The 13,460-nt window shown below is 34.7% G+C and overlaps 1 protein-coding gene across 1 annotated transcript in view; it reads right to left on the reverse strand.

Moving 5' to 3' along the window:
- TYR (tyrosinase) overlaps positions 1-13,460 on the reverse strand; it is an 82,806-nt gene that overhangs the window by 5,580 nt on the left and 63,766 nt on the right. The window contains exon 4 of the mRNA XM_016153166.2: positions 621-802. Coding sequence (XP_016008652.2) covers positions 621-802 — 182 coding nt within the window. The remainder of the gene's footprint in view (positions 1-620; positions 803-13,460) is intronic.

Raw genomic sequence — 13,460 nt, forward strand, 5'->3', positions numbered from 1 at the left:
CTGATAGTTCTACTCAGATTACTTAAAACTCAGATCTAGGTACAATTCTAGATTTTTATATCACTACCTTAATTACAGTCATAGCAATTATTATTATAATACTTATAGTTTTTATTGCTATTTGGGCTTAAAATCAAAATGTCCACAGTTTTTCTTGGTAATCTGGCAAGAAGTTCTCAAAGAGGATTCTGAACTGCTAGATGTTATCTGTGCCACATTGCTCTTTAACACAACACATTCATTTAATTATCACAATATCCCTTTAAGGTATTCTGATTTCAAATTTCAGAATTCAAGAAACTGAGATTCAGGGAATTGAAGAAAAATTTTCCAGGGTCACACGATAGTCAGCAAATAGAGTTATGTCTCAAACCCATTTTTTTTTCTGATTTTTACTCTAGTACTGTTTCCATGGTTTTCATATACAAGATATATATTAAGCAGAATGAATATGAATTTAAAGATTCTGAAACTTGGTTCATGTAATAAATTACTGATAAGTATTGCAATGCACTTTCCTAATTTAAAGGATTTGGTGATGGCATTGTGAAAACATATGGTTTTATATTCTCTCAAACACTTTGTTCAGCAATTCATCTGAAAAAAAAATTGAACTTTACCTGAATCTTGTAGGTAGCTATAGTCATAGCCCAGGTCTCTGGATGAAATAAAGAAATCACCATTTCTATAGAGAGGTATAAAAGGAACCATGTAGGATTCCCGGTTATGTCCAATGGGTGCATTGGCTTCTGGATAAACTTCTTGAAGAGGTCGGTGCTTTCGGAGCCACCGCTCAAAAATACTGCAGAGGAAAGGATTATTCATACTCAGAAACATATTGCTTATAAAAGAAATATTTGGATTTCTTAAAGTAAAATAATAATATATATCCGACATATCTTAAAATCTCAAGACATGGAAAGATGCCAAATATAGTTTTTATGCTTTGAAAGTATTTTGTAAATTCATGCTGTTAGGTTCTGATGAAACTTAGTCATTTGAAAGAAATATTAGAGGTTAATGTTGAAAAAGGAATTTCTTAGAAGATGAATGAAACATATGACAAGTTTAGATCCTTCAGAATGCTGTAGAGCAAGGGTAATTATTGGCTGCGTAACAACTGAATTGTGGTTGTAAATTAAATGTTTCTTGTCTCTAAGAAAGTTAGGCCAAAGAAAGAATATACAAAACTAAATTGGAATTTAAATTGGAATTTGGTCATTTTTTTGGTCATGCTTGGGGACTTTCAATTATTTCAACTTCTTGTTATGTTTGATGAAGTATATGTTCAATGAATCTTGAGGGGAGGAAGAGCTTACCTCCCATGACAGAGGCTAAAAGTACTCATTTGGTTTCCCAACTTCCCCTGAAGCTAGAGTGTGATCACATGATCAATATTCAGTCAATCAGAGACACCCTTTCAAGACTTTGAAACAGGAGATACTGACACACAAAAGCAAGGACAATAGAAAACCAGTCCAGTAGTAGGAGATGGTGGCTGTGATAAAAACATCCCATTTTAAGGGGCAGCAAGGCCAGAGGTACCAGGAAAGGTGTCTGCTGTCCAGGGGTATCCTGTGTTCTACAGCATGATTTTGGTGATGATTTGGCTTTTGCTCTCCTCTCTTTCCCCCCACCTGTTCCTAAACATGCTTCTCCTTGATTTTCTGACCTATGCAATATCCTCTAAGCAAATTCTTTTTTTGTTTAAATCAGCCAAAGTTAGTTTCTGTTCCATTCAATTAAAAACTCTAGAACAATAACTAAAAAATTAAGGGGTCTAAAAGGTCCAGTAAGAATGAAGTAGGAACTCAAGCTAGAGGAGAATTTATAGTGGGTCATTAAAAGTATGGCAAAGAGAATGGCTTCGTGTTATCCAGCCATTTAACCTGAGGGAAGAACACTAGATCTGGAGTCAGAGAACTCCCCTTGAGGCCTAGCTCTTGGTTTAAGAGCTTTATGGCTAAGTAAATCACTTAACCTCTTGGAGATTTAGCCTTGTCATCCATAAAATGAGAGTAATAATATTTCTTCTATCTGTTTCCAAAAGGATTATCCAATGTGATAATTTTTATGAAAGTACAAATTAAGGAAGTTATTGTTACTTAGCTTATAAAATTTAAGCTGGGAAGTAAGAGATAAGGGCATAGTCAAGAAGGTGGTATCTTAAAAAAAAAAGATAATGCTTCAAACAAACAAAATTTTTAAAAAATATAGAAGAGAGAGAGGAAGCCAGGTGGCAGCAGTGGTAATCATTTTCCACAATGGAAAACAATTCTATTTGGTTAGAGAATCTGAACTTCAAATACTAGCTGTGGTCAAAGTTGGTTTTTGATTGTTTATTAATTGAGGGATCAGCAGGCCACTGATAAGCACTGAAAATATGGTCATGAATACTCCCTACATTGCTCAGTTATTAAATATCTTTACCAAGCACCTACTATATGTCAAGTTTTGGAGAAACACAAACCTGTGTAAAAACCTGAGTTCTGTGAGTTGTGACAAGGGAAATTTAAAATTTCTTAAGCTGTTTGATTTTCCTTTTTTTTCATCTTTAGAATTAGAATAATATTTATGTCATGAAGGTATTGTGAGGATAAATTAAAATAACATAAGTAAGATACATAGCTAAGTACTTGACAGATGGTAAGCAGACGCTATCATCATTCGTATTCCTTTCTTCCTCCTCCTTATTATCAACGTTATACTGGAAGAACTTTACAGTTGGTGAGAGACATGGGACATGCTATAACAGAAATGTCAAAGACACGTGTATTTGAGCTCGGTGTTTAAGAATGGTTATTTTGATGAGCAGAAATGGGAAAAAAAGAGGATTCAAGAAGATTGGTTTTTCTGTTTCCTTCAACTGAAGTAATTAGAAACTGGCTTGACAAATGAACCCCAAATTCTATTTAACCCCTAAAATTTTATGAATTAGTCTTTTTGTTTTAATGTTTACAATGTTCTAGTCACAAAAGCATTACTTATTCATTATATATGATTCAGAAAATAAAAACAGGCAAAAAAGAGAAAAGGAAAAATCACATGTAATTGCTCCATATTTTTGTTATACCTAGTTTTTGAAATATGTATGTATAAGATTACATATATTTTAACAAAAAAAGATTTGTATTATAGACAGTGTTTTACAAGGTAATTTATTTGTACTAAACAATGCTTAAATAATATTTAAATATGTTTAAACAATGTTTACCAGTTTTCAAATGGTAAATCTATTTTTTAATGGAAAGGAATCTCTCTGATAATTAATCTCTCCCCCTATTAAACTTTGACTGCTTTAGAAACTGCCCAGTATACAATGAGCTACCAGACAAGAGCTTGAGGCAAAAATTGCACCTTTTGTCAACTGAGAAAAATTACTACCATACTTCAATTTATAAATAACCTTGTTTCTGCCAAGGAATAAAAATTCTTTACTTAGGTAAGACAAGGACATCAATTCTTAGTACCAAAAGATTTAATGGATGAAACCATTAATGTGCTCACCCACCTTATCAACCTTTTAAAATGAAGGTATTAATCTTGATTAAATTCTTTATCGGTGGTTCTCATCTTCAGTTAATTTCATCAAACCATGTCTAGAATGGCTCACATTCGAATACTAATGTTTAACTTAGATAATCACACTGACATTTTAGGGAAAAAAATTATCCTCTTACCAAAGATTCATTTAAACTGTATTTAGACAGTTTTCTGGAAGTCTCAGCAACAATGAAAGGCACAAAAATAAATTAGGAAAAGGTCAAGATGATCACAGATAGAAACAAGAAGAGATGTTTTTTATACATAAAAGTAACACAGGTTTTAGATCTGATGTGTAAAGACCGTAGTCACTCTCATCCTTACAAGAAAAAACTAGACAAATAGAAAATTAATACTTTTTCTTGGAACCATAAGAGAACTGGGGGCACAGGGCAAACTACCTTCACCCAAACTGCAGGGATAAGTGCATTCAAAAGAACACAGCTGCGATTCACTTACCAGGAAGAGAAACAGCTGGACCCATAAACTGGTAGGAACATTTAAACATGGAAGAATGGCTGGAGGTTGAGCATAGGTACTAGTGATAGTGAGAAACTCCTGGGAGCCACAGTCTTAGGGGAATTCCCACACATTTGGGGGTTTTACCTCCAGGAACTCTACCAAATTTTCACAATGAAGGTCTAAGATCCTCTCCTGGTTCTGTAAGAGTAGGGAGAGAGTGACCAGGGCCTTATCCACAACAAAGTCCTTTTTTCCAGGAGAAGTAACTCCCAGAGTCTTATCCTAGGTGAAGGAAAGGAATTCTTCTCAGCCTAGCCTCTTCCAGCCTTTCTGTCTTACCTAAGGGGAAATAAAACAGGCCACATGGATCAGAGCTTCAAGGAAATAGATTGGGAATGTGGCAACCAAAAAAGGAGTGTAGGGGAAAGAGAAGAAAAAAATGGAGTGGAGAAACGCCCATGAAGGGTACAGCCTCCAAGACGCTGGCCAACTAAAGGACTGAAATTTAATCAGGATATTTTAGAACTCTTTCCCTTCCCTCATATTTTACCATGATACTAACACAGCGCCAGTGCAGTAACACTGGATTACAGCTAAAAGAACTGAAAAACAGATGTCTCTGAGGAATAGTATTCAGGAAAACCCAAACCCAGGAGTGGAGATAAAAACAAAGATACTAGGGAAATTTGAAGACTCTGGTACCTATATGCTATCATAATCATTAAATACAATCTTTGCCAGTTTAACATAAATTCTTACACTAAAGACCTATCTACCTCAGTTCCTATCACCCAGTAAAGCAATCATCAGACTCAACTCATATGTGACATGAATTTTAGAGTTATCAGATAAAATATTTAAAAACTATGAATAATACATTAAGATATAAAAAGTAAACAACATGTAAGAGCAGGTGAGCAATACAGGCAGAGACATGGAAACTAAGAAGAATCAAAGGAAATACTAGAAATAAAAAACACTATAATAAAAATGAAAATGCCTTTAATGGGTTCATCAGTAGAATTGACTCAGCTGAGGAAAGAATAAGTGAGCCTGAAGATAGAAACTTCTGAAACTGAAATGCAAAGAGAAAAAAAAAAAAAAAGAATGGAACAAAGTTCAAGAACACTGGGATAATTTAAAAGAGGGTAGTATCCACGTAATTGGAATAAGAAGAGTAAATGGAGCAGAAAAAAATCTCCAATAAAAGGAACCAGATGACCCAAATGAAATAGATCTCAATATCCAAAAGTAAAATAATTTGAGCCACAGAATAAAGTAGTGTTAGATCATAACCTAAAGTATAAAATAAATATGGATGAGTCTGTACTGATATAATTAATGAATAAATAAATAAATAGGGAAATACATAAATATACCACACAGGAGAATTCTAAACAGTTATGTACATAAAGCATGTGGCATTTAACACCCTACTCCTCATATGGGCTATGTATAGTGACTTTCTTTCAAAGAGCACAGTGGCAAAGTCATTTAACAGTTTGAGAAACCTGACAAATACTACTTTAGCCAAGTCATCGAGGTTAACATCGACAATGGTACATCATGTAGACAGTATGCACCTTTGATATGATGTAAAGAGAATGGTGCTTTTTATCTCTGTTGTCTTCCTTCCCAAAACACACAACTCTAGCCTAAACATGAGAAAAACAACAGACAAATCCCAATAACGAGGCATTCTACAAAACATCTGCGTAGTACTTCTCAAAGCTGTCAAGGTCATCAAAAACAAGGAAAGTCTGAAAATTGTCATAGACAAGTGGATGGAGCCTGAGGGACATGGTGATTAAATGTAATGTGGTGTACTGGATGAGATCCCCCCCCCCCCAAAAAAAAGATATTTGGTAACTGCTAAATAATTCTAAAAATGTTTGGACTTTGGGTAGTGATAATGTATCAGTATTGTTTTAGTCATTGTGCCAAGTTTTCCACACTAATGTAAGATATTAAAAATAGAGGAAGATAGATATGGGGTATATGGGAACTCTGGTCTATCTTTGCAGCATTTTTGTAAATACACAACTATTCTAAAACAAAACAACCACTAACAAGAAAGCCTTAATTTAGTTAGGTATTTAGGAACTGATTTGCTTTATACATTCACCACCACTACCACAATAAAAAAAATGTAACATAAAGAACACTTTTTTATTCACCTATTTTGGAAATAGAGGAGTATGTATATTCTGAGTATCTCTAATAAACTGTCTCTGCACAAGGTATTGGTGAAGGTCCCTGTCCTGTGGCACTTAGAATCTAGTGATAGAGATAGGTAGTAACCAGACAGCTTAGAAATAAATTTATAATTTCAGACTGCCAAATACTATGAAAGAAAGCAACATGATAACAAGATTTTATGGGAAGACCTCATTTAGTCTTCAGCCTCTGGGAAAGTCTTTGATGGTGTATTAAACAAAGAGCTGAAGAATGAGTATTTAGTGAAATGGCAGAGATATTTCTGAAGACTAGAATAGAATTGAAAAGGATTTTTAATGAAGTGTACATAGAAAGTTCAAGGAACTAAAATATGGCCAATATGTCTATGGAGAGGAAAGAGAAAATAGTTCAAAATGAGGCTAGAGAGGTAAATGGGACCCGAATTGTGAAGAATAGTAGAGGCCATGTGAGAAATATTTGTAGTTTTTCCTAAGAGCAATAAAAGTCACTGTTTATATCTGGGGTGGTGAGTGACAACATGAATAGATCATCGTTTTTAAAAAAACTACATTATTAAACATCCATTCAAGTACAAAAAAAAAACTTCATAGATTGCATTATGGAGAAGGAGCAATGGATAGTTAGAGTCGATGTGCAAGAAGCAAGGAATGAAGAAGTAAGTGAGAAAACTATGTCTAGTCATAAAGATGATGTGTGGTTATCCAGGCAGTACAACTGAAAGATGAAATGCTACAGAAGACCCCATGTTTTCTGGCTTATGCTGCAGGACACAATATTTTTATTTCCAAAGATGTAGATCGCTGGAGAAGTGTAGCATGAAGAAAGAATGTTAATGTCATGAATTTTGATGTGCTGTGCTTGAAGATGCTTTTGAAACATTCCAATGGGGATGTCAGGAGGACAGCTGGATTTTTGGGTCTGGATTTCAGAGCAAGATTTACTCTGAAAATATAAATTAAGACACCGTAAGACTGTAGTGAGTAAGTGAAGTTATAAGAGTTGTGAGACAATGAAAAGATAACAGAATCTGGGGTTATTTTTCTCAAAAGTCATCTTTCTGAAAGGTCAGGGCAGATGAAGTAATCACATTGTCTTTGAAAACCACTGCTTTATATGTCTCCACCCCTCCAGTTAAAATTCTAGTCACTCAAAATTTATTGAGTGGTCTCCTATCTTTTGACTTTTTGTATTATTTGTTTCTTCCATGTAGCCCTGGTTTTGAAACATTTACCTGTTGAAACAAACCTTAATTATTAAATGGTAATAAACGTCTTTATTTAAACTTAATCAGAAAAATCTCTCTACGCCTCAGTGTATTAATGCTATCTGCTTTAACATAGTTAGGAGAAAAATTAAGGAAGTGAAAGTAGAATAACATTTAAGAATAAAATGAGAAAATAGTCATAAAATGATTGGCTTCATTTCTAAAAAGCAATAGTTTACATTTTCTTTTCTTCCAAATCTCTCATTTTACAGATGAAAAATTTCTAAACATCACAGTGAGTTAGCAGCACAATCAAGATTGGAATTAAGTGGTCTTAACTGCCACTCTTAGTAATTATAGCGAATACACTCGCCCTCTGTGTGCTTACACAGGGCGATGGCAGTGTTTCTGTAGTTGTGAGAATACCTGTGCTTCTACCCGTATCTGATGTGCAGTTTATATATAATGCAATTTGGAAGGGGCTCTGCTTGACTTTCATCTTGAAATGAAAATCATTCAGTAGATGCCTGCATTAATTACACAGTAATGACCCTAAGTGCTCCTTTGCTCTAAGGACTCACAGGTCTCACAGTTTATACTCAGGGAGCAGAAATGAGTACATTACAACAAGATTAGGAAAGGGGGTACATTAGCATAGAACATATGACAGAAGAGAAACAGAGAAAGAGAGGAGATAGCATCCAATTGGGTAGAGACTGGGTAGTGTGTTAATCAGGGTTTTCCAGAAAAACAGAACCGACAGGATGAGAGAGAGAGAGAGAGAGAGAGAGAGAGAGAGAGAGAGAGTGTGTGTGTGTGTGTGTGTGTGTGTGTGTGTACATGTGCACACAAAAGAAAAGAATGAGAGAAAGAGATACAAATATTTGACCAAATGGCTGGGTACTGTGGTCTAGCCAAGTTTACACATAAAATTACTACAGGTGCTGTCGGATAGGGCATCCCACCTTATGTAACACTTGAACCTTAGTTTAGAAAATCAAATAGCAGAAGTCTGGGTGAAGTAATCTAAGGGAAAGGGCAGTCTAGAAAGAATAAAGCACAAGCATGATGAAACAGGTATGCTTTTGGGGCCTTGCAAGTAGTTCAGAAGGACTGAAAGGAAGATTGGTGTATGTGGCTAAATCAAGATGTGTAGGGTTTTTATACACATTATGACAGATAAAAAGTCAGAATATTATTCTGACATCTATGAGGAGTCATTGGAGGGTTTTAAGCAAAGGAGTAAAATAATCATGTGTAATGAAAATATAATTAATGAACCAGCAGATGAATTTGGAGGCTTAAAGAGTAATCAGGTAGTAGATACAGGGCCTACTGCTCTGTGACCACTGGAAAATTATAGAGCTTCTCTCTGGGTTTGAAATAACAGTGTCTCAGCAGCTCCTTTTCTTCATTATCCTGGCTAATGACAGAACTCATTTAAGTGGTATTTGGAAATTTTTACTAAAAAAACAACAACTTTAAAAGAAAAGGATGCTTTAAGAGCACAGATTGTCAGGGATGCGTAGCTGCCAATGAAAAGCATGTTATATATCTACGAAATTAAACTGGGTCCCACCTCAATTAAGTATAATTTCAAATATATACTCTAAGATTTCTTAACTAAGTTGTGCAAAGGGCAAACTAGTCCTTAGGGAATGAGTAAGGAACTGAAAAAGAGATTAAAATCACTTAAGCTAATGATGAAACTTGAGGGAACTCAGTGTAAGAACAAAATATCAATGATAATGAACCAAAAAGAATCAAAGAACTAGAAAATGGAGAAAGAAAAGCAGTTTCAGAGGTTTTTTCCCCTCCTTTTTCCATAAACACTTAAGGGTATCATCGAGCTACAAGGCACCCTGCTATGAACTGTTTTGAGAGCAGATTAAAAGCAAGCCTTAGTGCTTCCCATGTGATTATAACATGCACCCAGGATTGAGAGCCACTGCATTAGGCAGAAATTGCACTCAAATCAAATGAGCCAGGCTGCACTCAGAGACCATAGCTAGTGAGGGTGAATCTATAAAAACATCCTAAAGGGCCAGCTCTCCAAGACAAAGTTGAGTATAAGTTGGGGGGAAGGCTATTCATTTAGCTTTCAATAGATATTACTGATGGACCTTCAAATTATCAGTGCTTTAAACAGCTATATTACTTGATTGAAACAATGTTAAAATTAAAAAAAAAAATTATCAGTGCTTTTACCTCTAAACTGGTGATGTTAAAGCTTACCTTGCCCTCTTCACTAAATTGCCCATTTATTTACTCATTATATACTCTTTTATGTACCCATTACATGTCAAGCTCCAAGAATGAATTAGAATGGTCCCTATCTTCATGTCTCTCACTCCATGTTGTGATGAAGACATATATAAATTTTCAAAGCAATGTGAATGATGCTCTTGGATGCATGTATGTAAAACCTGCGGGATTACAGCAGGAGCAGCTAACTAAGGGTTGAGTTCAAGGAAAGCTTCACAGCAAGGATAGTATTTAAATGGGATCAGTAAATTATGGGGAAGGCATTGCATTCAAAACACAGACCCACAAGGAGCCTGGTCATTGATGCAACTGAAAAGTGAATATTGTTTGGTGAGTCAGAATGGAATGTAGAGTAGTGCAGGATCAACAGGAAGTGAGAATGAAAAAGTTAGAAGGGTCAGACTGTGAAAGATCTATAAACCAAGTTGGGGAGGTAATTTTGACTTGATCCTGAGAGTAAATTTGCCACCTTACTACTTTAGATAAAGAGTGACCATAATTGGATTTGAATTTTAGAAATATGATTATAGTGGATTTGTGAATTATATATTGCATTACATAGTCATAAATCAAAACATATTTCATGTATTGGAGATCTGTATTAACTGATAATAGATGAAAATGTATTACTTCCATCTATCGGAGATCATAGTATATATCAGTTGACCAATAGTAAATAAGTCAACTTCTACATAGGCAACTATTACTTTTCTTAATATGGCTATGCTGTCCCTCTTCCTTCCAAAATTTCTCTTTTAACAAAAACTTTTTCATTACTTTCTACCATTCTTCATTAGAGTAGTGCTTCTAAGACTCGTAAAATAGTGAAAAACAACTAGTCAATTGAGTAAATAGTGAAAAACAACTAGTCAATTGAATAATAACTTGCATTTAGTAGGTAGTCATGTATCTGATACTCTGCTAGGAATTTTAACATACATTATCATATTATTTCTCCAACAATGCTGTGAGAGGTATTAGTAGTGAGAGAGCATACCAAATCTATGCCAGGTACTGTTCTAAGTACTTCTCATATAGAACTCATTTTATCTTCAAAACAATCCTATTAAAGATGTCTTATTAGTATCCCTATTTTACAGATAGAAAAACTAAAGCAAAAGAAGGATAAAACACTTGCCTAATGTTACACAGCTAGTAAGTGATGAGTGACAGAATCAGGATTCAAAACTAGACAGTACTATGAATAGTGCCTATTCTTAGCCTTAATGAAGCATTGCTTTACAACAGTATTCACATAAAAACACACATGCATACAAACAAGCAGACTAATAAAAAGCAGGAGTTTGAATAATTTTCTTCAGTTCATTTAGTTAATAAACAGAGCAAGCAGGAATCAAACACAGGTTTGCTATACTTGGTGCTTTCCATGACACCAGTGTTTCCAATTGTATATTTTGCAAACACGCATACACACTCACACACACAGCGAACCTACATGACTTGCATATTTCCTCATGTAATCAGGAAAAGAAAAAAAATATTGGAAAAGAGCTTTTAGTGGGAAAAGCATTTTGTATCATAAATAAAAGCATAATCTGTTCACTGCTATAGCTATAACATCTAAAATAGTGCCTGTACACAGTTGGTTTATAAATATTTGATAAATAGAGGGATTCTAGGATCTGTCCTTTGGGAATGAGGTGACTATATCACAGATTTCTCTAAAACATATATTCAGAAAATACTTATTGAGTATCCCTGCAGGCAAGTATGGGCAGTGTGTATGATAAAGTGGAAGATAAAATGTTTCAAAAGTCAGAGTTCCTTCATTAAGCGACTTTAGGGAAGAAAGCCAGTTATTCCATTTACTTTATCCAAGGCCAGAGGGTGGTATCTGATGTGCAAAAGTGTCTTTTGGGACTGTAGAGTAAAAGTCATCATCATTCATTGTACTAACAGTAACACAAGTTTAAGGTGGGTAAAATTAGTGTAGATACTGTTTTACTGATCCATCATTTCTGTCATGAGCAACCGATAACATTCTGTGGTTTCTAACATCCTCTTTGAATTATGCTTTTAGTACCATGTCCCTAGGCCCTAAGTAAGCATCAACTTTCAATGTGATGTTAACAGTTTCACTGATTCCCCCACCTCCATTGTGATAGATTTCACCTCTTTCTCAGGACTATAGTAGAGAGTTCACCATAAATCTATTGCTTGTACAGATGGAGAACTCTTTTCTCTCTATGAAAAGATATTACTACCATTTTGGTGTATAACCCTTCAGATAGAAACTTTAATACATTTAGCCTCACAAGGAATTGGTATGCTTTGATAGGGATTCAGAAAAGTTATAGAGTTATTCTTGCACCTAACAACCTACATCACAACCTAAAGATCCCTGCATTCACAGCTCCACAAAGTTTATAATCGATTTCTTCAAACCTTAACTGGAATTAGAACATCTATTATTTTCATTGTAGGATCAATGAATCTCTAATAATACAAATCACTAAGAACCTCATCGTTCATCTCGGATCACTAATAGAACTTTTGCCAACTCACCAATACCCATACCCAGCTTGTATATCTCTTCTTCAGAACATATGAGAAAAATAAATAGGTTAGTTTGGTGCATGTGAATGAAAAAAGGCATTAGTGAGGAATGTGAGCAGACAGGAACAAAAAAGAAAAAACCTATGGGTTTCAGCCTAAGGCATTTGAATTTATTCCACAGGTAATGAGAATCACTGTCGCCATTTGAGAAGGTAAATGACATGAAAAAAAAAAAAAGTTGTGCATAGAAAGATTTACATAGAAGTGTTGCAGGATGGGTTTTTTGTTGGAGAGATTAGAGGCAAGGGACCCAAACATATGGAGTAGCTAAGTACTTAGGGGCTATATTAAAAATGTAAGAAAAATCAAAGGTAATGTCTGTAAATAAAACAAGAAAGCAAAGAAGGTCACAAATGTTTGAACACTAGGGATACCATCTGGCAGAAGGAAAATTCAGTTTGAGCTCAAATGTTTCTTTCCAATGAACAGCAAGCATTCCATGCATACTTAAGAATATTTATGACGTACAATTTAAAAAATATGGAATGCAAATACACAATTTATGGAATAATAGTAATATCATTGGAAATTTAGATGAGAAAAAATATAATGTGTTCAAGTCTAGCCTAATGAAGAAGGAAGGTAATATAAAACATCTGTCAGAAAGGAAACTGGAGCTGACAGCCTGACATCTTAATCACAACAAATGATTCTGACTGCTGGAAGAAAGGAGCCCATGAAAGAATAGATCAAGGACTGAAAAAGAGATTATTTTCTGTGTGTTCTTCTCTAAAATAGTAGTTACATACTCACCTACCTATCTTTTATTTTTCCTATAGTCAAAATCTTCATCTACCAATATTTCCAAGTCTCTTTCCTTTTCTATCCTCTAATCTTCTATTCTTGTTGGGAAAAATTGATAAATGTATTTCTTATAAAGGTTAGTGATCTGAGTGTCACCCAATCTGGATTCAAAAAATTAAATCATCACTTCAGGCAAAGGAGAAATTTACTATTCTGTTTATACTGAATTTTCACTATGGGAAGGGAGCTAACACAAAGGAAAGAATCTTTATCTTTTGTGCTAAGAAATGATCTATGGAAAGGTGAGAGATTAGCAAAACCCTTTCTGAAACAAATAATGAATAACAGGATAGAAGGCCAAAGGAATGAACATAGACCATCTCAGAAAGTTAGGAATATAGACCAAAGGGTCTATGACAGTGAGAACTTTGGAATCTCTATACGTGTCCCAAGTTGTTATCGTTTA

This window comes from Rousettus aegyptiacus, unplaced genomic scaffold (genome assembly GCF_014176215.1).
Source record: "Rousettus aegyptiacus isolate mRouAeg1 unplaced genomic scaffold, mRouAeg1.p scaffold_m13_p_5, whole genome shotgun sequence".
NCBI classification, from domain to species: Eukaryota; Metazoa; Chordata; class Mammalia; order Chiroptera; family Pteropodidae; genus Rousettus; species Rousettus aegyptiacus.